Raw genomic sequence first — 21764 nt, 5'->3', positions numbered from 1 at the left:
GTATGATTGTATGTTTCTTTAAAATGTAAACATGAGAGAATATATATAGTTTGAGATTTTATATTCAAGTATAAATTAATTTATATTGTGTATATATATATATAAACACACATTTTTAAAACTTTCTATATCTCTATATATATCTCTATCTATCTATATATATATATAATAATGAACACATGATCTACAGGTTAACTTTCTATATTAAATTAGACAAATGAGACCATTTTTTATATTTAATCTAAGGTTGATTTTTATTCAAGCTTCCCCACATAGTTCAGTAGACAAGACTGAGTGACATTAAACAAAGGAAAGGAAAGGATCTCAATGTTCGTAAACGATGATTAAAAAAACATGATAAATGTGAGCGGTTACATCATTTTCCTGAAGTTCTCGATGGCTTCCTTCACTTTCTGCAGCTCTGTTTCATTCTGCCTCAGCTGGAAAGAAAGAAAATGTTGCACTTTCCTTCAAGACCAGTAGAAAACAAATTTAAGATGATTTTCTCAGACAAATTGCTTCCCCTCCATCCTACTTACCTTCTCAGCATCCGCCTCCTGCACTTTAACAGGAACTTTGTCCTTGTAGTCGTTCTTGTTCATCTTTTCCTTCATCTTTTCCATCTGTTTCTCCAGCTCCGCTTCCTTTGCCGTCAGTTTAGTGACCTCCTTTTCCAAGTCAATCAAACCCTGAGTCGGAGACAAGGATTTTGAAACTGGCATGTTTACAGACACAGAAAGCTCATTATACTCATTAAAATGTGATTCTGTAGGAGGGAGAAATGAATTTTTGATGCAAAGCCAAACCAGATTATTGGGTGTTGAGCTGGTGGTGATGTTATTTTTGGAGTATCATATTTAAATTCACTTTATCTCCTCATTCCGGCTGATTAATTTAATTATCGTATTTGGAAGCTGTGGTGGGGATTATGACAACCAGAATAAAACTCCCTTCAGGTGTATAAGTGCAAGCGAAAACGCATTCTCGTCACGCAACAACATTTTTACCTTCAGCATGAGGTGAACAGTGCATTTGTCCGAGGCGATGGCCACCGCACAGCCTTGTGGGATAGTGTTGTCGCCTCCAACCACTGGGTGAACGGTCTGAGAGTAAGACAGTGTCTGGATCTGAAGGCTGTATGCCTGGACCAGAGCCGCAGTATCAGAGTCTATGCACTGCAGGTAACCTGACACAGAGATAGAACACAAGAGGTACATTTGTGTCTGCTAATAAAATATGAAATTGTGATGATAGCATTTATGGTCAGTAGGTTGTGTGTAAACCTCAACCTGTGTGTGTGATGTGGTTAATGTTTAGACTAGGGATGCACCAACATTTCTCTCTTATGATTCTATAATGAATCTACTAATGTTGTTCTGCAACATAATTGGAAACTCAAATACACTTCAGTCTCAGAAATGTATTATTGATGGCTTTACACAGTAGAAATTTCACATTTGGGTCCATTTTGACCCAGAAAAGGTACATACATTTGTTTTTAGTTTTTATCCATAGTATGAAGATGAAACTTTGTACACATCATTCATGTTTTTAACAAAATTTAAACTAAATTGTTTCACCTTTTGGGTCTGTTTTGACCTGAAAGTGAACTGTGGTTTTACACATGAAATTATGCTTTTTATTTTTTTATTTTATATCTATTCGTTAGATTTGTCTCAAATTACTTCTGTAAAATGCATTTAGCTTCTTTCCTCATTTTATGTACATGCTTGTACATATGCACACAATAAATCTGAAATTACATTAAAATCACAAACACAAATTGTCTTAATGTGTTTGTAGAGCTTTTGCTCTACAATTCTACAATGAAATCTTATTGGTTCATAGACCAAACAGTCTAAATATGGAAAAGGAAAGAGGGTTTGGACAAGGAAAAATTTTACTTTGCTGCCACCTATTGATGAACTATTGCAGCATTAAAAAGAGATTCAAGCCGTTTATCATCATCATTTTTTCATATGAAAGTAAAATTAATATACTGATGTTTTGGTGTTGTTTTGTTAAAAAAGAAAATGTAGGTTTCATAAATGTACACTGTTTTGAGCAGTATAAGTTTCAAATTAATTTAATTAAATCCAGTCATTGGAGTTCATACTGGTAATTCTCATATTATAAGTTCTTATAAATTTTATACAAAATATATTCAAATAAAATTTCTCATAAATACTGATAAAAATATGTTTTCTTGCATTACACTGGATTTTGCAGTCGTTCTTGAAAAAAAGAATTTCTCAATTTTTTGTAAACAAATAAACATGGAAATGTTCAAAAATGTAAAATTTACATGAATTCAGTTACTAATTAGATACCATATGAATTTAGTTTTATAACATTACTTTCCACCAGGGCTATCCAGGCGTATACAGTTTTTTTAATGCATTAGGAGATTTTATTTTTTATTTTTATATATATACACACTTCGTTAATGTTTGGGATCAGTATGATTATTTTTTCTTTTAAGAAATATATTTATTCTTTTAAGAAATTAACTTTTTTTTCAGCAAGGTTGCATTAAATTGATCAAAAATGACAGTAAATGAATTTAAAATGATACAACATATTTCTATTTCAAATAAAATGCTGTTCTTTTGAACTTTCTATTCTTCAAAGAATTCTGGAAAAATAATGATTTCTGAAGGATCATGTGACACTGAAGACTGGAGTAATGATGCTGAAAATTCAGCTTTACCATCACAGGAATAAAGTACATTTTAAGAGGTATTAAAACAGAAAACCTTTTATATTGTAATAATATTTTACAATATTACTGTTTTTACTGGGTTTTTTTTTATCAAATAAATGCAATCTTGGTGAGCATTACACTACTATCAACACATTTTTTTTATTTTTTTTTATCATACTGACCCCAAACTTTTGAACAGTAGTGTATATGGCTGACATGAAGATTCTACACCGTTTTGTCTAAAATCAACAAAACCCCCCCAGAAAATCACTAATTTTAAATGCTACAAGTTAATTTAGACATGACAACATTATAATGTTCAGTTAAACATTTTTTTTACAAAATAATAATTTTGAGATCTGCCAAGATTTTAAAGATTAACTTCCAGTAAGTGTTAGATGAAGGCAAAGTAATATAAATGTAAAAATCGAGAAAAATAGCCAATACTGACCAGCACTGGATTTGGATCAGTCACATCAACAATATTCCCTAGCTGAATCTATTCAGTGTGAAATGAGTGTGTAGTGTACTGTGTGATGTCTCACAGTCAGCGCGGGTCTTGGTCAGGTTGTAATCGGCCCGGAGTGATCGGATGGTTCTGACCACAGACATGACAAACTCCATCTGACGGTCGACCTCCTCGCTGTGCCAACAGAACTACAAACAAACAAAACACCATTTATACTAGTAAACAACACAGGATGCATTTGTTTCAGATGGTTTCCTCTCTCCACTCTTCATGTAATTTAAACTTTATGTCTCTGAATGTGTTATTTTTATTCCAGTCATCTTCACATTCAACTACATTCCCCTCAATGGAAAAGACTCTCCAAAGAACTCATTATAGTGGTACATCAAAGACTATATCATTATTAATAAAGCATTTGTAATCTAAAACTCAATCTTTTTTTATTCTGGCTGGTTCTCTCTGGGATTTTGCCCCTTTTGCCCAGAAAATTATTCTTATTAGATTCAGTCTAATAATACAGGTTTGCTGAACTCATTTGTAGAGCTGCACAATTTGGACAAAACTTTGTAATTATATACAAATATGGCTATAAAATAATAGTAATAATAATATTAGCAAATATTCAATATTCAAATATTCCATAGTTCATATTCAAAATCAAAAGCAAATATTATTATCATCATCATCATCAAAGTTTGTAATAAAATTAGTAATATTTTACTTTATGTATTTAAGACAATATAAAATAATAATTATATTTTACTTTACAACTGTTAAATTACAATACTAATATTTATGGCTGTCATAACTTCATTTTTAAACATTAAACCATCAAACTTTGATTTTGACAGAAAACCTCAGGGAGCCCTTAAAGGAGGGTTCCTCAAACTCGGTCCTGCCTTAAAGCTTCTCTTTTGTAAATAAACGCTTCTCATTAAAAGTACAGGAAGATGGTTGGCGCATATTGCTTTCCCAAATGCAGAGAACCCGCAGAGATGAGATCATGCATAGCAGCATTTCCTGCAAACCGAACCGTTCTGAGATCCTGCAAACATCAGCGGATATTGAGCCGCTCACGTGTAAGAAAACTTGATTCTGAAACAAGCACTGCATATATTTATTTAATCTGAAGCTACCAGTAGGTGGCGGTAAGTCTCTGTCTGAACGAGTGAGCCATCAAGTCGTTCATCTTTTAGTAACAAAGCAAGTGGCTGTATTTATGAAAGGGTCATTGAATCATTGACTCTCGCGATTCGTTCAAAGCCGCAGATTCGTTCACGAAACACCGCTGTGTGTAGCAGTTCTGCTGTGGCTTTCGCTGGAACTTATTTTGTAGCAAAATAGTACAAAATGTACATCACTTAGTATTACACTTTTGTTTGTTGAACTGTTGTATAAAATCAAATGTCACTTTTGCAGTCGTGTGGATTTTTGGGAAAAATTGCATTCTTGCTCGTATAATATTTATGATCAACATTAAAAACAAGAACTCGCACGGGGTGTGTTTTTGTATTAAAGAGAATTCAAGTCTTAATCAACCTCTATGCACAGTCTGGGTCTATATTTTTTCTTCATGCTAATAAGTGCTAAATTCCCACTTTTACAAAGGTACATTGTCGCGAGTGTGACAGGCAAACTGTTCAGGCAAACCTATCATATGCTCACTGCTTGTGTGGATGCAGTCAGTTTTGACTGAAAAAGATGAGGTAATATGATTGGATGTCATCTATTTGACCTTTTATGGCATTTTGCCTGTTAGAAATACATGCACGGTTTTGAAGTTATAATAAGGTGGGGTAGAATTAAATGAATGGCAAAACTCAGCATTTTGTCCACGCCACATATCCCAGTTTGGGAAGCACTGCACTAAGTCATTTCACGATTTCGGTTGTATTTCGATTCATCGTGCAGCCCTACATTTGGTCACCCCTGCTCACCTCTGAAGAGTCTGGATAAGGTGTGACACTGATGCTGGGGGGGCTGTCCTGAGACCGTCTCCTTGGCAACCGCTGGAAGAGCTCTTCAGAAACAAAAGGCATGATAGGAGACAGGAGGCGGAGTCCCACCTCCAGACAGGTGTAGAGAGTCTGTCTGCAGATGTCTGCCTGTTTCTGCCCTTCTGAATCTGTCCTGCTCAACACCGGCTTCACACTTTCCTATATGAGCAGAAAAAGAAAAAAAAACATCTCAAAGTTAAACTTTTCAACAAAACTCTAAAGCTTATTTAGAAATGTGTCCAGAGACCAAATTAAATATACAAATGAAGAGGTCAAAAGCAATTGTGTGTAGGTGGTGTGTGTATTCATTACCAGATAAACATCACAGAGCTCGTACAGCCAGAAATTGTAAATGGCAGTGGTGATTGTCGGAAAATCGTAGGCCTGGAATCCGTTATCACACTGCGCTACTGCTGCACTCAGACGGGACAGAATCCAGCGATCGGACACACTTTCACTGCCACACAGCTGAGAGACACAGAATCACGTGTTTAGAAATTAACTTAGAGGGAAATAAACCCACAATACACCACAAAGTGTGTTTTTCACAATGTCCTGACTCCTGACACATCGTCCATCTATCCATCACCTCCACCTGTCCATCTCTTTCTCTCACCTGAGCTTTTTGGCAGGGAACAAATCCCTCTCCCAGTGTCCTCATGGCAAACTTCACTGCGTTCCACAGCTTGTTACAGAAATGCCTGTATCCCAGAATCCTGTTCACGTCCAGATTAATGTCTCGGCCTGGGAGAAATAAACAGAAAAAGCACAAAGTAATACTTTATCAGGACATGTTTTATTGTTATTAATTATTATTATTATTATTATCATCCACCCAAATATTCAGAATACTGGTATATCAGTGATGCGCGGGTTGATCCGAAATGAGCGGGTGCCTGCGGTCACCCGCGGTCACCCGCGGTTACGAGTCATCCACAAATATTTTTAATGATATTCGGGTCGCGGTCGGTCGGGTCGTTTGAAATAAAGATGCCAATTAAACCTTTGTAATTTATATAGTACTAGAGAGCATATGAGCGGAGTGGAGCGGTGAGAATCTCCGCTCATCGCTCACGGAACTGTCCACCCCTCCGCTCCCCGGCTCAAAGCTACATCAGGCCGCTCCACTCAAATCGCCCCCCGCTCGCTCGCTCCAAAAAAGGAAAAAAAATCTACATGTAGCCTATATCACTGTTAGCTTAGACCACAGCCTTACCTCCTAAAGAACTAATGAGCAACAACAACATTTTTCAAATAGAAATGTTTTATTTCAAATAAAAAATTAGGCCTATGTAAGAAGGAATATAGCCTACACAAAGTCCTGTAAAATTAAACGAATAAATGGGCCTAATAATATAAATAACAATTATATAAACAAAAATATAGCCTACATAAAAATTTTAAAAGTAAATTTACTATTAGGCCAGAATTTTGATAAGTTAACTTTTGCGCAACGCGCACGATTAAAATTGAAATGGGCGTATATCCATTGTACACACAAACTGTTGTAAAATATAACGAATAAATGGGCCTAATAATATAAATAAAATGTATATAAACAAAAATATACATAAACGTTTTATAAGAAACGTAAAAAAGTAAAAAAAAAAAAAAAGTTTAAAAGTAGGCTAAATTAACTATTGGGCCAACATTCTTATAACTGAACTTTTGCGCAGCGCGCAGGATTAAAATTTAAATGGGCTTGTATCAATTGTTTGAATATTACGCTATATTTAATTTACACTTTGTTACAAGTTACCGTAGGCCTATTCAATTTGCTAACGTTTTGCTTTCTTCCCAGCGTGTTCACATAGCACACTGCATGTTTTCGAGAGATGTCTTTTTAGATTCCAAAATGAATCTTTACTGACTGAAACGATGTCTCCACATTCGTTTTCTTCTACCACATTATAGTTAGTTTTATATTATAGTACACCTGTATGACTTCTTATTTTCCTTTTTGAAGTAGCCTACTTTTTGAACTCCATTATTGAGCCGAGTTTTGACTGAAAATAGAATCCATCTTGCAGTCATCAACAGTAGCCTGAGTCAGGCTTGACTGAGCATGCTTCAGAATCTTGGTGTGCGCGGAGCGAAATTGGAGCGGGAAATAGGGCGACGCTCCATCCTTTTAAAAATGCCGCTCTGCGCTCTGTCCAAGATCCGCCCGCTCGCTCCCGCTCCACTCCGCTCACATGCAATTTTCTATGAAATACATAGGCCTACACTTTATTGGCTGAATAACTGGCGCGAAGATGACGCACGAGCTCAGTCTGCAGGTAGAGATGGCGGCAAGAGAAAAGGTGAAGACTGGGGAGTGGAAGCTCCGCAAATACACAAACAGAAAGAGCAAAGTGTGGGGGACATTTGCCGAAATAATGAAAGATGATGACCAAAGTGCTGGCTTTGTCATGTGTACTTCTTGCTATGTATTTACTACTTTTAAAAAATGCGGGCCAGGAAGCGGGTCGGGTACAATATTTTCTTCTTTTTTTTTGCGGTCCGAGTTGCGGGCGGGTTAGTTGAAAACGTCGGTCGGGTGCGGATTGTTTATACATTGACCCGCGCATCACTGTGGTATATCAATACAGGTTTGTCAATGATGATTTTACATTTATTTTGTTATTGAGAGGAAAGCATGCAACACACATTTACATATTCATCTAAACACTGCTCCCAGCTACATGGGCGGCATCGGGAAGTTCACTAACAGTAAATCCCAGCAAAGGCATTTCGATCTACGTTTTACCCCTGAGCAAAGAATGAAAAAGAACTTTGCCGTGAGTTTATCGGGGCTTTTATGATAATATTTGTACTTTTTGTCTACTACAATAACTGACAGGTCAATGTAGATATGCTTTCGATATTTTTTTATTACCTTGACCAGTATAAGCACATAGAGCAAATCTGAGCGCGTCAGTCCCGCATTCTGGAATTCCACTGGGATAGTCGGATTTCTAGAGAGCGGACACATACACAAACAGAATGTAATAGAAAAACATAGCAACAGCTAAAAGGTACAATAACAATAGATTACAGGAGCTCATAGAAAACTGGTTATACCTGTCCCTGTTTGGCCTTCTCAATCTCCAGAGGATCTAGATTACTGTCTATTAGTTGACCGTGAAGACCCTACACACACACACACACACACACACACACACACACACACACACACACCTCAAATTAATTTTGTGCAACGACACCTTATGTAGCCACATGGTGTTAATGTAAGAGTCAGTAGTTTAGCTACCTCCAGTGAAATGCCAGTGATGACGTCCAGAGGGTCGATGACGTTACCGAGAGACTTGCTCATTTTCCTGCCATGGGCATCACGTACCACTGCATGCAGGTACACCTGAAAAAACACACCAGATTTACACCACAAGTTACACAAGCTTTGAATGAATTGGCACATGCTGATACATCTAAGTGGAAGTTTAACAGTCTGTTAGAAACTCTTTTAAACACTTTTAAATTTTGCAGGTCCAGAAGCTCTAAATATAAAACATACAATATACAATATACAATATAATATCGGGGGTGCCCCCGAATAGTCGAAGATTCGATGCTTCGATAGGAGGAGCCTGATTCGACTACCAATCTCACGGTCGAATCTTCGCAGAGGTGTTATGAAACGAGGATCATGCCACTTTGGCTGTATGAGGGCGCTCAATGTCTGATTTCACATAGAACTACCGGTTTTCTGTCAATACTTTAATATTCAGCCTATTATGATAATGCTGTATATAAAAATGTGCAAAGAAAGAAGCTTTTAATAAATATTTTTTAACGTGCGTGAATAAATCCAAACACCCCGTGACACCACGTGAGCGTCTTGGCAGCAAGGATTTAAATCTTTAACAATGTCTGGGATAAGAAAATCTAAAGTGTGGATGTACACCATCAGAAAGGATATTCTCCAAGGCTGGATTTAGCATCAGGAAAACCATGATCGCACTTCTGCCGGCCAACGTTAACAAGTTGGTTTTCCACAGGACATTCTAAAATGCTTAACGTGAAAAAAGCTTTTAAAACGCTTAAAAGGCACTTTAACGTGGCTTAATGTATGTACACAGTACACACTTTATTAAGAAACCATACTATGTGCAGATAAGCAGATTAACCCAGAATATGAACGCAATGCGTTCCTCCTATAGTAAAGCGTTTTCTTTGCATAATTTGATATTTTAATTAAACTATTTTAGGAGATTAAGCCGTAAATGTTTTTCACGTTAAGTGTTTTAGAATGTATTTTATCCGCGCGCACAATTTGAAAAGACTCCAACGGACACAGACAGAGTGAAAGACTGGATTTTTTGTCGACTATAGGCAAGAGTTGACGATTCTGATTCGACTATGAAAATCCATAGTCGGGGACACCCCTAATATATATTAAAAACCTCAAAACACCCACCTCTTTGAAAGGTAGTTTTCCAGTAAGTTTGAGGCCCATCATGACCATACGAGCCACCCAGAAGAACAGGATATCGTGGCCTGTCTCTAACAGTGTTCCTGGGTAGAAGACTCTCAGGTCCTCTGACTAACACACAAATATTGCAAAATTACTTAATCACTGCAGCCTCTGTATATATTATTGAATAAAAACAATAAAAAAAATGTTCCAGGGACATAAAGAACATAGACTTTCTCTATAACACTTTATAATAACTTTCATTGAAAACATTGACTGACATAATTGCATTATATAATGTGTATTCAGTCATAATATATAATAAGAAATGTAATTAGAATATTTCATGTTTTATACATATATTATATAAAAACAAAAATAGGAAGTAAATTCAATTTTTATAATTAGATATATTTAAAAAACAAATTAAATTAAATAAAAAAATCAATCTGGTATTATACAAGTAATATACAAATATTATAAAATAAAAAAATATTATAATGTAAAATAATAAAACAACAATAAAATCAAATAAACAATACAATCAATAAATGAAGAAAAATCTGGTTAGACAAGAAAAGATCAGCCCTACACACACACACATATTAGTTTACACTAAATATTGCCACTACAGTCTTGAATGCATGCTGTCTGTGTGTGTGTGTGTGTGTGTGTGTGTGTGTGTGTGTGTGTGTGTGTGTGTGTGTGTGTGTGTGTGTGTGTGTTCTGTATTAATATCTGACCTCATTGGGCCAGCCAAAGATGGAGAAGGGGAAGATCCCTGAGGAGAACCAAGTGTCCAACACATCTTCATCTGAAACAAACAGACAGACAGAAAGATGCTTTATTGATGCCAGAGGGTAAAAACTGACATGAACAAAACAGGAGGATAAAATGACTCAGTGGTAATGAGAGCAAGTGTATGTTTGATTCGCACCCTGGCGTAGAGAGATTTTGTCTGCAGTGACATTGAAGCGTTTGGCAGCTTTTTCTCTGGCTTCCTCCTCAGATCTCCCGCTGACCCAATAATGTCCGTCCACATCCTAAAAGCATGCAACAATACAGTATCTTAATTCCCAGCATCCCTGTGTATCCACAGCACATACAGCAGGCTGCATTTTCCTGTGTCTCTGCTCACCTCGCCTTGTTTGACTGACGAATCATTCACAGTCACAAAGTACGCTGGTATCCTGTGGCCCCACCACAACTGCCGTGAGATGCACCAGTCCCTGATACCCAAAAAGTGTTACTACACACACACGGTGACTCCAGCAGAAAACGTCTGAGCTGAAATAGATGGGTCACCTGATGTTGTCCATCCAGTTGAACCAGGTTTTGAGGTGGTGGTCAGGGATGATCTTGAGCTCTCCGTTTCTGACGACATCTGCAGCCTGCTTTCCCATCTCTCTGCAGTCCACGTACCACTGAGGCTTCAGCAGAGGCTCCACTATGTCCTTAGAGCGGCTGAGAAACACACAAACACTCATCAATTGCTTTGTACATGTAAACATAACAGCTGTAATGGAATTAAAGTCACCATGAAATCAAAATGGACGAATAATTCTTATTTTTTATGTAATATTGCAGTGCTTATAAATTATTTATCGGTATGTATGCATCATTATTTTTTTATTCATTCAAGTGCCCTCATGATCTTTGAATCATGATAACTTCCCCTTCCTCTTGAAACGACACCTCTACTCTTCGCTAATGATGTGTTTACTGGCACAAGGAGGGGACAACCTGTCACTCACATGAGATCACAGCAATAGCAAAGCACAACCATCCAACGATCTAATCAATACTTGATCCCGAAAAATACTGCACCACATTTTTTTCTTGTTCGATAAGCCGTTTCACTTGGATAAACATCACAATAGGGAAGAAAAGACTACTGCAACTTCTGTTTCATGCCGACTTTAAAGGTCTATTCCAAGATTAGATGGCACTTCTGCAAAGATCAAAGCGGTGCTTCTCATGTGGTTTGGCTTCAGGACCCAGATTTTACTTTGGACATCAAGTATGAGAACTGTTTACTGTACAGTATTAAATTACAATAGTTTCATGCTCTCGTACCGCACAAAAAAATTTGACACAAATTATAGTAATAAATTAAAATACAATATAAACAAATGAAGAGTTCAGATGCAAAAGCCTCTAAGTGCCATCTGGAATTTTCTTCTAGAATGATTATTTTTATCAAGCTCGTATATTTAAGTTCAGTAATTTCACTTAAATGACAATTCATTGTCATTGTTTTGAATTAATTCAAAAGTCATTTTCATTGCCATTTAAGTGAAACTAGATGTACCGCATGGCGGTACAAAATATGACCGCCGCTCAGGCCTGCACTGGCTTTCCACAAAAATAAATGCCGTGGAGCAATTTGGCTGTATTGTGTGTTTATGTATATACCTAAAAAAAGTAGTAGTATGTGCATGTCTGTGTATGTGTGTGTGTTTGTGTATGTGTGTGTCTGTGTGTGTGTGTGTGTGTGTGTGTGTGTGTGTGTGTGTGTGTGTGTGTGTGTGTGTGTGTGTGTGTGTACATGTGTGTGCGCGTGTGTGTTTGTGTGTGTGTGTCTGTGCATGTGGATTTGTATGTGTGTGTATGGGTGTGTGTCTGTGCGTGTGTGCATGCTTGCGTTTGTCTGTATTCCTGCATGTGTGTGTGTGACAGTATCATCCTAAACCAGCAACCCTTCGCTCAACAGCACCATCTACAGGCCGATGAGTGTACAGTCACTAAATGTGCACATAAATGAATTTATTTTATACCCCCCCATGGATGAAATTCTACGAAACTTAGCATACTCCCAGAGGATGTCAAGTTAATCATACACATGAAATATGGTGCAGTTCTGAACATCTCAACAGAAGATAGGGGCGATTAAAGCAGAATAATATTGCATTTTCATTTTTTATGGGAGGGGCGCAAATCACAAATGAGTGATTATGGGCTAGGTTGATGTGGGCCCTTAAGACCAACATACCATAAAAATTTCTTCATCCTCGGTGCCACGGTTCAGGTAGTTATTTAGGAAAAACTGCATTTTTTGGGTTTGGGGGGGCCCAGCGCGGGGGGGGAGTGGCCCCCGGGGACCAAACGAAATTTTTCCGTAAAAGTCTAGTGGGGCTACATGCCCACCAAATTTCATGTTCCCCCGTGTTTCGGTGTCCCTGGTATCGTTGACGAAAAATTCAGTAGATGACGGGGGAAAAAAAAGAAAAAAAAACTTTGACAATCCCTATATGACCGCTTTCGCTAGCTACGCTAGCGGAGGTCATAATTACTGAACTTAAATATACAAGCTTGAAAAAAAATTATCATTCTAGAAGAAAATGTCAGATGGCACTTAGAGGCTTTTGCATCTGAACTCTTCAAATGTAAAAAAAAAAAAAAAAAAAGTACTTTTTTTTTCATTTATAGTTAAAAAAGATTGGTTTGAATATTATTTTATTGTCTAAGGAAAAGGAGACGTCAGGCAAACCGACCACATTGGCATCTCCATAATACGCATATTCTGGGTGTTCATACAAAAAAAGGAAATGAAAAAGAATTATTTCTTCCTCTCCACAAATTTTTTTTAAATATTCCTCCATTTTCAACAGTGGATCTTTCATTGTTAATTTCTTTGTTATTCCACTAGGAGGCACTTTACCTGCGGTTCACATCTGGTGATAGACAACATGTTTGGTTATCACTGGCTGTGAAAGTTATCAAGTTACTTTAAATTAGGGATGCACCGATACCGATACCAGTATCGGGTATCGGGCCGATACTGAGCTCATGTACTCGTACTTGTACTCATGCCCCGATACCAACAACCGATACCAGGCAGCGTGTGTACGGTGTTTGTGTCCAGACAAAGAAACACTGACATGGGGATAAAAAAAGAAGGCTGTCTATGAGGTAAATATATCTTATTAGTGAAATATTAAACAGAATATAGTAACGCCTGTGGTGCGCGAGCTGATAAGAGAAAAACACGCAGTGGATAGAGCGCGCAAGCGGCATAGACGCGCAAGCTGGTCGAGCGCATCAGACGTCAGTGGAAAGTTTGTAGTTCAGTCGGATGTCAATGGCAAAGAAAGTAAAACGAGGCATGTAGCTTATTATTAACGTTAACTGACCAGAGAGAGAGAGAGAGAGAGAGAGAGAGAGAGAGAGAGAGAGAGAGAGAGAGAGAGAGAGAGAGAGAGAGAGAGAGAGAGAGCACTTCTGTTGAACGCTCTCGATTGCTGATCGTTCACTCAGCACGTGTTATTTGGATTAAAACTAAATCGTATATGTACAGGATGTAAAACATGAACTGTTACCTTATTTATGTTTAACGAGTGGTTGCCTACATTATTACAGGACATTTGCAGGTCAAGAAGTTACATGAACTTCAAACATCCAAAGCGCGCGCCCCGAAAACCATCGCCTCAGACTGATACTGAATGGAAGTCTTTCACGTCTTGCGCTTGTATGGATGAATTCATTTTTCACTGTTGGCGAGTATCCTAGTAAACAAAGTCTGTTATATCTCAAGTGAACGTAGACAGTAAATTGTCTCTTGTATAATTCAAATGGGGTCCGTGCGTTCGGTCTTAAAGGTGCAGCAGTTTAATTAATCTGCTGCTGTGTTTTAATGTTAATCAAACAAAGGACAAATAAAATACTCACTGCTCTTGACTAAATAGGCTACCTTTTTTTAACTTTACCAAAAGATCCATCTATATTTAATTTATACAGTAATGAATATGCAGTGCATTAAATATATAGTTGATGAACAAATTAAGTTTAAATTTAATAAACAACTAATATGATTGATATGCTTTTGGTTTCTCTACCAATACATTAAAAAAATTACAAATGCATGAATTAAAAATGAATTGAAAATTAAAAATACAGGTATCGGTTACGGTATCGGCGAGTACCAAAAATTAAATTATCGGTATCGGACTCGGTCTGGAAAAAGTGGTATCGGTGCATCCCTACTTTAAATAAGCAAATTATTTATTATAAATCATTGCAAATAAAGTTTTGCCAGCTACATGACACTTTCTGGGAATGTAAGGTTCATTTAGTAAATTATTTCAGATTTAAGCATTGATTTTTCCCTGCTTTACACAACCTTATCAGACCAGACCAGCGATCCACCAGCTGAAAACAACTGAAAGTTAAGGAGTTAAGAGGAAGTTAGTGTCTAACCTGCAGACGGGCACCACCATCGGATTGTCTTTGACCTCCTTAAACTGGCCTCTATCTTTCAGAGCCTGGAGCACAGTTTTCCTCGCCTCAAAGCGCTTCACCCCCTAAAACACCAGAGATCATATTTATGACGAGATTAAAAATAATACCTGGTGTGAACAGGGTCAAAGATATCACAATGTGTGTGTGCCTACCAGGAATGGAGGAGGAACATTGATTAGTAGACCATTTTCATCCAGGATGTTGATGAAGGCCAGTTTGTGTCTCTCTCCCACCTCATAATCATTATGGTCATGAGCAGGAGTGATCTTCACAGCACCTGTACAACAACACTCCACTGTAAACTGCACACGGACCCAGAAGAAAGACAAACTTACAGAAAATATACATTTCTGTCCTTGTAACATTTATTACCTGTTCCAAAGTTCATATCAACGAAGTCATCAAACACGATGGGCATCTTTCTGTCACAGAATGGGTGAACGACCATCTTTCCTTTGAGATGCTGGATAGTAAAGAGTTGATTTAACTCAAACACATTCTCAAGACCATTTCTCAAACACCAGAGTTATGAAAAGGAAACGTTGGCATCACCTGATATCTGGGGTCATTAGGGTGGACGGCCACAGCCGTGTCTCCAAGCATGGTCTCAATACGTGTGGTGGCCACTACCACCTCCTCATCTACAGGAGAACATTACATTTTATAAACCTCTGTATGTCTTGTCAGTACTTCTAACCTCATTTATCCAGACACAACCCTCACCTGATCCTTCAATCTTGTAAGAGAAAGACACCAGCACGCCAAACTCGACTTTTTCCTTATAACCCGGCACAGGAAGAAGGGTTCGCCCTGTCAGCTCCTTTTTATCGACCTAGAACACAACATTCATCAGGTGACCTCAGAAAACAGAGACTCTGAGACTGTAACTTCTGTCATCTGCTACTTTCCGACATAAATGTAGTTAAACTGTCAAAAAATGTATGGATATATTTTCTCAGACTAGCTTTTACTGTGTTTGGAGAGTTTAAAACTCAATTTTATGAATGTTATAAAAAAAAAAAAAACTCTGTTGCGGTCACACTGCATTTATTTGATCAAAAATACAGTTAAACAGTAATATTGTGAATAGTGTTAAAATAAGTTTTCTATTAATATAATTTAAAAACATTATTTATTCCTATGATGGCGAAGCTGAATTTTAAGCACCATTACTCATCTTCAGTGTCACATGATCCTTCAGAAATCATTGTATGACAATTTGCTGCTGAAGAAATATTTATTATTTTTATTTTCAATGTTAAAAACAGTTGTGCTACTTAACATTTTTGTAAAAACCATGATAATAATAAAAGTCTTTACTGTCACTTTTGATCAATTTAATGTATCCTTGCTAATTAATAGTATTCATTTCATTCATTAAAAAAAAAAATTCTTGACCCCAAAACTGGCTCCACATTTGATATGAATGTACCTCTATGTCAGAGATGGCGGAGTTGAGGGTGCAGGACCAGTTGACGAGTCTCTTGCTCCTGTAAATCACACCTTCCTCATGCATACGTATAAATGCCTCCTGGACCGCAAACGACAGTTTCTGCAAGCAGACAGTATTACACATGATTAAAAACTGATTATCCATTATTAAATAGCGACACTTTAAAGCTTAGCAAAATAATTTTTGGCTGTCATTTAACACCTGGGTTGGGTTTTTGTGCATTGTACTCACAGTATCCATGGTAAAACAAGCTCTGTCCCAGTCCAGAGAGGAGCCCAGCTTCTTCAGCTGATGATAGATGCGATCTCCCTTTCTGTTCGACGCCAAAAGGAAGACAAATTTGTTCATATAATTGGAGTTAAATCAATTATTTAATGATCTTAGAATTCTCCTCAACCTCACACACTCACTCGTTCTTCCACTTCCAGACCTCCTGGATGAATTTCTCTCTCCCGAGATCATGTCTGGTCATCTTTCGCTCTCTCATCAGTTTCTTCTCCACCACCACCTGTGTGGCGATACCAGCATGATCACAGCCGGGATTCCACAGAGTGGTCTCTCCTCTCATCCTGTGCCTGCATTAACACATTAAAGCAAACCAACAATCAAACATATTATTTCTGACACATGATGTCATAGGCTCCATATCATAAATGACCATTTCAAATCTTCATCCAACCATATCCAAACATTAACAATCAGCCACAAAGTGTCTCGTCTTGACTTTTATATGCTTGTCTAATTGTTTTTATTACAGCTAAAATAACATTACATTAATTATATATAACAATTATAACCGGTTACCATCTTGTCAGGGAGTCCTGAATTGCATTGGTCAAGGCGTGACCAAGGTGGAGGGATCCCGTCACATTAGGTGGAGGAATACACATCATGAACACGCCACGTGGGTTTGGCTCACTTACATTCTTTCTCTGGATAATAAACAGTAGAAATATCATTTAATGAATATACACTATCGTTCAAAAGTTTGGGGTCGGTAAGATTTTTTAGCGTTTTGGAAAGAAGTCTCTTATGCTCACCAAGGCCGCATTTATTTGATCAAAAATACAGTAAAAACACTAATATTGTGCAATATCACTACAATTTAAAATAACTGTTTTCTATTTTAATATATTTTCAAATGTAATTTATTCCTGTGATGTAAAAGCTGAGTTTTCAGCATCATTACTCCAGTCTTGTGTCACATGATGCTTCAGAAATCATTCTAATATGCTGATCTGCTGCTCAAGAAACATTTCTATTTGCCTACTCATTACAGAATCGAGTACAAAATCTTACTCCTTGTGTATACATCAATAAATAATCTAGCACCTTCTTATCTGACTAAGTTACTACATCCCTACACTCCCATGAGAGGACTAAGATCGGACGGCAAATTCCTCCTTAAGATCCCCAGAACCCGCCTAAAGACGAGGGGTAATAGAGCCTGGCCCCACTCTTTGGAACAATCTTCCTAATTGTATTAGAATGGCTTCCTCTCTATCTGAATTCAAATCTTGTCTTAAAACTAAACTTTTCTCTTTGGCTTTTAATATGTAATTTTGTCTTTTTTTTTTTTGGTTGCTCTTAAATGTTTTTTCTGTGTATTTTTATTACTATTGTTGAACAGAAAGTTCATAAGAACAGCATTTATTTGAAATACAAATCTTTTGACTGTAAATGTCTTTACTGTCATCTTTGATCAATTTAATGCATACTTGCTGAATAAAAGTATTGACTTCTTAAAAATATATAAAAATTTGATATATAAACATTTGTACACTACATTTTGGTGGTGTACCTACAGTGTTTATTGTATTAAAGTATAAAAATACATTATGATTTTCATGTCATACCCCATATTCAGGCTTGAAAAATCCCTGTTTCTCCCACCAGGGGTACCAGGCCGCTTCCACATACTGAGGACTGTAAGAATCGGGCAGAGGACTCAGGACATCTGAGACGCATGAAGAGAGACACATAAATGATTAGATGGGTGCGTGACAAATAAAGAAAATTACAATTCCTGCTAATGGAAGCAAAAGCACACCTTTTTTCTCTCCAGAAGGCGTGGGTATGTTGTAGCTAATCACACCCAGTTCCTTCTTCTCAGGTTTGGCCTTTTTCTATTGGAGGGGATAGAAGAATAAACAATATGGCAAGTTCTGCGTTCTGCTTTCTTTCTATCTCTGCTTGTGTCGATGTCAATGAGAGAATAATATGCTGAGATTCATCGCTCTACCTCAGTCTGAGGCTGCATCTTCTTCTTCTCCTCAATCTCTTTCTTTTGTTGAAACTTCTCCAGCTTTTCTCGCTTCTTGGCCTCTTTCTTCAGCTGAGCCTCTGTCTTAGGAGGACCTGAGAATCACAAGGACAAGAGGACACACTAATTATTCATGGGCAACATAGACTTCTAAAATGCTTTCAGACTCTGATTTTCTAAAGTCTATCTGAAAGATCATGTGAGCTGTTTTAATTCACTAGTTTTTAATGGTCTTAAAATACCCTCAAAACGCTATGACACATTTCTAAAGTAATTAAAAAAAGCAACAACTTCCAAATACACACATCCTTACCGTTACCAGGTGTGCTGTCTGGTGTAGCAGCGTCAGAAGCAGCAGTTGATGTGGCATTGGCGGCAGCGCTGGGTTTGGGGGTCACGGGCACCATTTTCTCACACAGTGAGATTTTACCCAACACCTTCAGGAATTGTGGCTGGTTCACACAGGTATTAAACCATCTGGTCACATTCACCAATGACTTCCTGTCTGCAGGCTCCAATACCTTAAACAAAAGTACTATAATGAGCGATCAATTACAGCAACTGAAAGTTGAAGCAGTTCCAAAAATCATTTACTCACGCTCATGTCATTCAAAATGTGTACCAGTGTTGTTTTTGTTAACTAAAAACTAGAACAAAAAACTATTGAAATAAAGTTGAAATAAAATAAAAAATATTACATTTTTAAAAAATTACTTTTAAAGTTAAAAAAGTTGCCTTAACTGGCAACTAAATGAAATAAATAAGTTTAAACTGAAGTACTAAAATTGAAACAAAAATATATGAATGCCATATAGAAGTAAAGCTTATTCACAATATTGATAAATACCATAACAGTGCATAAATAATACTAAAATAACACCTATCTGTGCGACTTACTTTCTTCTGTGAAGCACAAAAGAAGATATTTTGAAAAAATATTTAGTTTTTTATCCACACTATGAAAGTCAATGGCATGCAACATTGTTTTTGGACCCCGCTGACTTTCATTGTATGAATAAAAACAGCTGAAACATTCTTCAAAATATCTTCTATGATGTTCCACAGAAGTAAGTCAGCCATGTATGGAACGACACGAAGGTAAGTAAATTATAACAGAATTTTTTTGTGTGTGAATTGTCCCTTTTATTAATGCAAGCCGTCATGATAAAAGAGTTCAAATGGTTTAAGATCACAGATGTGCACTCACATATTTGAATGGCAGCAGTGCAGCCATAGCAACAGCCATATCAGCCAGAGTCACACCCTCTCCTACCAGGAATGTCCGCGGTGCTAGAGTCTCATCTAGAGCTTTGAGAACACGCAGCAGCTCCGCTCTGGAACTCTGCAGAAGCTAAAATTAAAAATGTAAGTTAGTGCAGCTTCTCACCCAGGAACAGTTTAGAAAAATAAAAATACAGGGGCATTCGAGGCCTACTGGTAAGAGAAGGTTGTGGGTTCAATTCTCAATACCGGCAGGAAACGTTCTTGAGCAAGGTACCTAACCCCCAATCACTCCCCGGGCGCCACAGCAAAATAGCTGCTCCCGGTGTGTGTGCCCACAGTTTGCAGTGTGTGTGTTCACTACTCACTGGGTCAAATTCAGAGTATGTCTCTTTCACTTAAAAAGGTCTAAAAATGAGGAGCCGGACACTCAGTGATGCCTATCAATCAACACATGACACACAGATAGTCAGACCATAAAGGCACACACAAAAGTCATACCTTCTTATCAACTCCCATGATCCCCAGCAGAGGGAATGCCACAGAGCAGGCCACAGGCATCAGTTCATTCTCAGCAAAGCTCAGCCATTGCCAGACCTGACTTTCCTGTTTCTTATCGCTGCCTGTCCGTTTGCCCGCCGCTGCCAGGTACCAGCTCACAGCATTGGCACCGGTGAGCACCGTGCCACCCACACCCTCTAAGACCAGTGCAGGACGAGACCTGCCCACCTCAGCCGGAGGGTCCCCATGGACTAGTCGTGGAGGAGATCGACAGAATTCAGCAGCGATCAAGGGTAGCAAACTCCTGAAGTCATCAGGGTGTGAAGAGATGTAAAGAGTGTCCATCTGACAGAGAGATATGGGTCATGTCAATAAGTAATTCACAAAACGAGTGAATAATGTGTAATGAGCATCTCTTTCATTTCTGCAGTTTTGTGCATGTCACAATGACTATTATTAAACTTTATGATAGATATATGTCATTGAAAACCTCATATCGTTTGCGCTTCAATACATAAATGAAAGCAAAAGTGTCAGATTCAGTTTTCAATATTCTCTGTCAATAAACAACACTTTTAAGATTTACAGTTACAGCTACTTTTGTGATCTGAGCCTCGTCATACATTTATGTAAACTGTTCAAATGACAAATAAACTGAACTTTACAATATTAGTGTCAGTCAGATTATTTTCTGAATATGATCTCACTGATTTAAGATTTAAATAATTTTATTCATTTCAAGATCGCAATAAACTCTTTTACTCAGTAACCTTTTTGTATTTACATTACAATGTAATGCTTCAATAATAACTTGAGAGATTTGAAGTCTAAAGATAGACCGGCTAATTGGCTAAACGCATGATCTGTTCATTTTAGCAGAGCTATGACTACTAAAGTCAAGAAATCACATATAAGACATGCAAACTTTTAGATTTATTGATCAGCACATATACGGCAGCATCTGTATTTGAAGTCTCACTGAAGATCATTAATAACTCACCTGTATGCAGCAAGGGAAACGTCAGCCTAAATCCAGCATGCACACAGACTCCAGTGCTTCACAGGCGCTACCGTAAAGTCATAATAACCGTCGTAAAGCGCATCCGTCTGACGCAATAAACGTGTAAACAGACTAAAGTGCCCGATAGAGGCGCTAACGAACCATAATAACCTTTTTTTTTTACAGTCTATGGCAATAACATCAAACACTGAACGTTATGATGCAAGCACTGAAAATGTTGCCTTGCCTTGATATGCAGTTTACGAATTAAATTATGGATTAATTATGAATTATGACAATTATTTATGAATATAAATTATCTTTTTTTTCCAGGGACCTTCAAGGGGCCACAAGAGAGCGTTAGCAGTCCATGGAAAAGTTCAGGAAAAAACTGTAAACATTTTTTAAATAAATAAATAATAAAAATAAGATAAAAATAAATGCATGAGTAAATAAACAAAACCCCCCCAAAAAAATTTAAATGCTTGAGTAAATAGGTAGCAT

The 21764-nt window shown here is 37.4% G+C and overlaps 1 protein-coding gene across 1 annotated transcript; it reads right to left on the bottom strand.

The window, feature by feature from the left end:
* Nucleotides 1-216: 216 nt before the first annotated feature.
* On the bottom strand, nucleotides 217-21348 carry vars1 (valyl-tRNA synthetase 1). The gene is made up of 31 exons (XM_082149859.1): nucleotides 21261-21348; nucleotides 20261-20605; nucleotides 19746-19889; nucleotides 18852-19059; nucleotides 18518-18633; nucleotides 18326-18401; nucleotides 18132-18232; nucleotides 17080-17207; nucleotides 16686-16850; nucleotides 16507-16588; nucleotides 16255-16374; nucleotides 15546-15654; nucleotides 15375-15463; nucleotides 15195-15285; nucleotides 14975-15099; nucleotides 14781-14884; nucleotides 10890-11048; nucleotides 10723-10813; nucleotides 10522-10627; nucleotides 10328-10398; nucleotides 9588-9713; nucleotides 8424-8528; nucleotides 8234-8302; nucleotides 8049-8127; nucleotides 5787-5914; nucleotides 5483-5638; nucleotides 5111-5329; nucleotides 3250-3361; nucleotides 1008-1186; nucleotides 540-689; nucleotides 217-440 (listed from the first exon to the last, which is right to left on the bottom strand). The coding sequence occupies exons 2-31, from the start codon at nucleotides 20603-20605 to the stop codon at nucleotides 372-374; spliced, it is 3822 nt and encodes a 1273-aa protein (XP_082005985.1). The 5' UTR covers nucleotides 21261-21348; the 3' UTR covers nucleotides 217-371.
* Between the last annotated feature and the right edge of the window lie 416 nt (nucleotides 21349-21764).

Source organism: Leuciscus leuciscus (assembly GCF_965113295.1).
Source record: "Leuciscus leuciscus genome assembly, chromosome: 20".
NCBI lineage: Eukaryota > Metazoa > Chordata > Actinopteri > Cypriniformes > Leuciscidae > Leuciscus > Leuciscus leuciscus.
The sequence above is the reverse complement of the archived record's forward strand: the minus strand, read 5'-3'. Positions and strand labels throughout refer to the sequence as shown.

What these genes read in the sequence shown, in the direction of transcription:
- vars1 (XM_082149859.1), bottom strand. Translation starts at nt 20,605, where the DNA reads ATGGACACTCTTTACATCTCTTCACACCCTGATGACTTCAGGAGTTTG. An exon ending in CAGGACTCCCTGACAAGATG is followed by an intron (nt 16,851 to 17,079) that starts GTAACCGGTTAT and finishes GTGTTAATGCAG; the next exon opens with GCACAGGATGAGAGGAGAGA. An exon ending in GTCTGGAAGTGGAAGAACGA is followed by an intron (nt 16,589 to 16,685) that starts GTGAGTGTGTGA and finishes GGCGTCGAACAG; the next exon opens with AAAGGGAGATCGCATCTATC.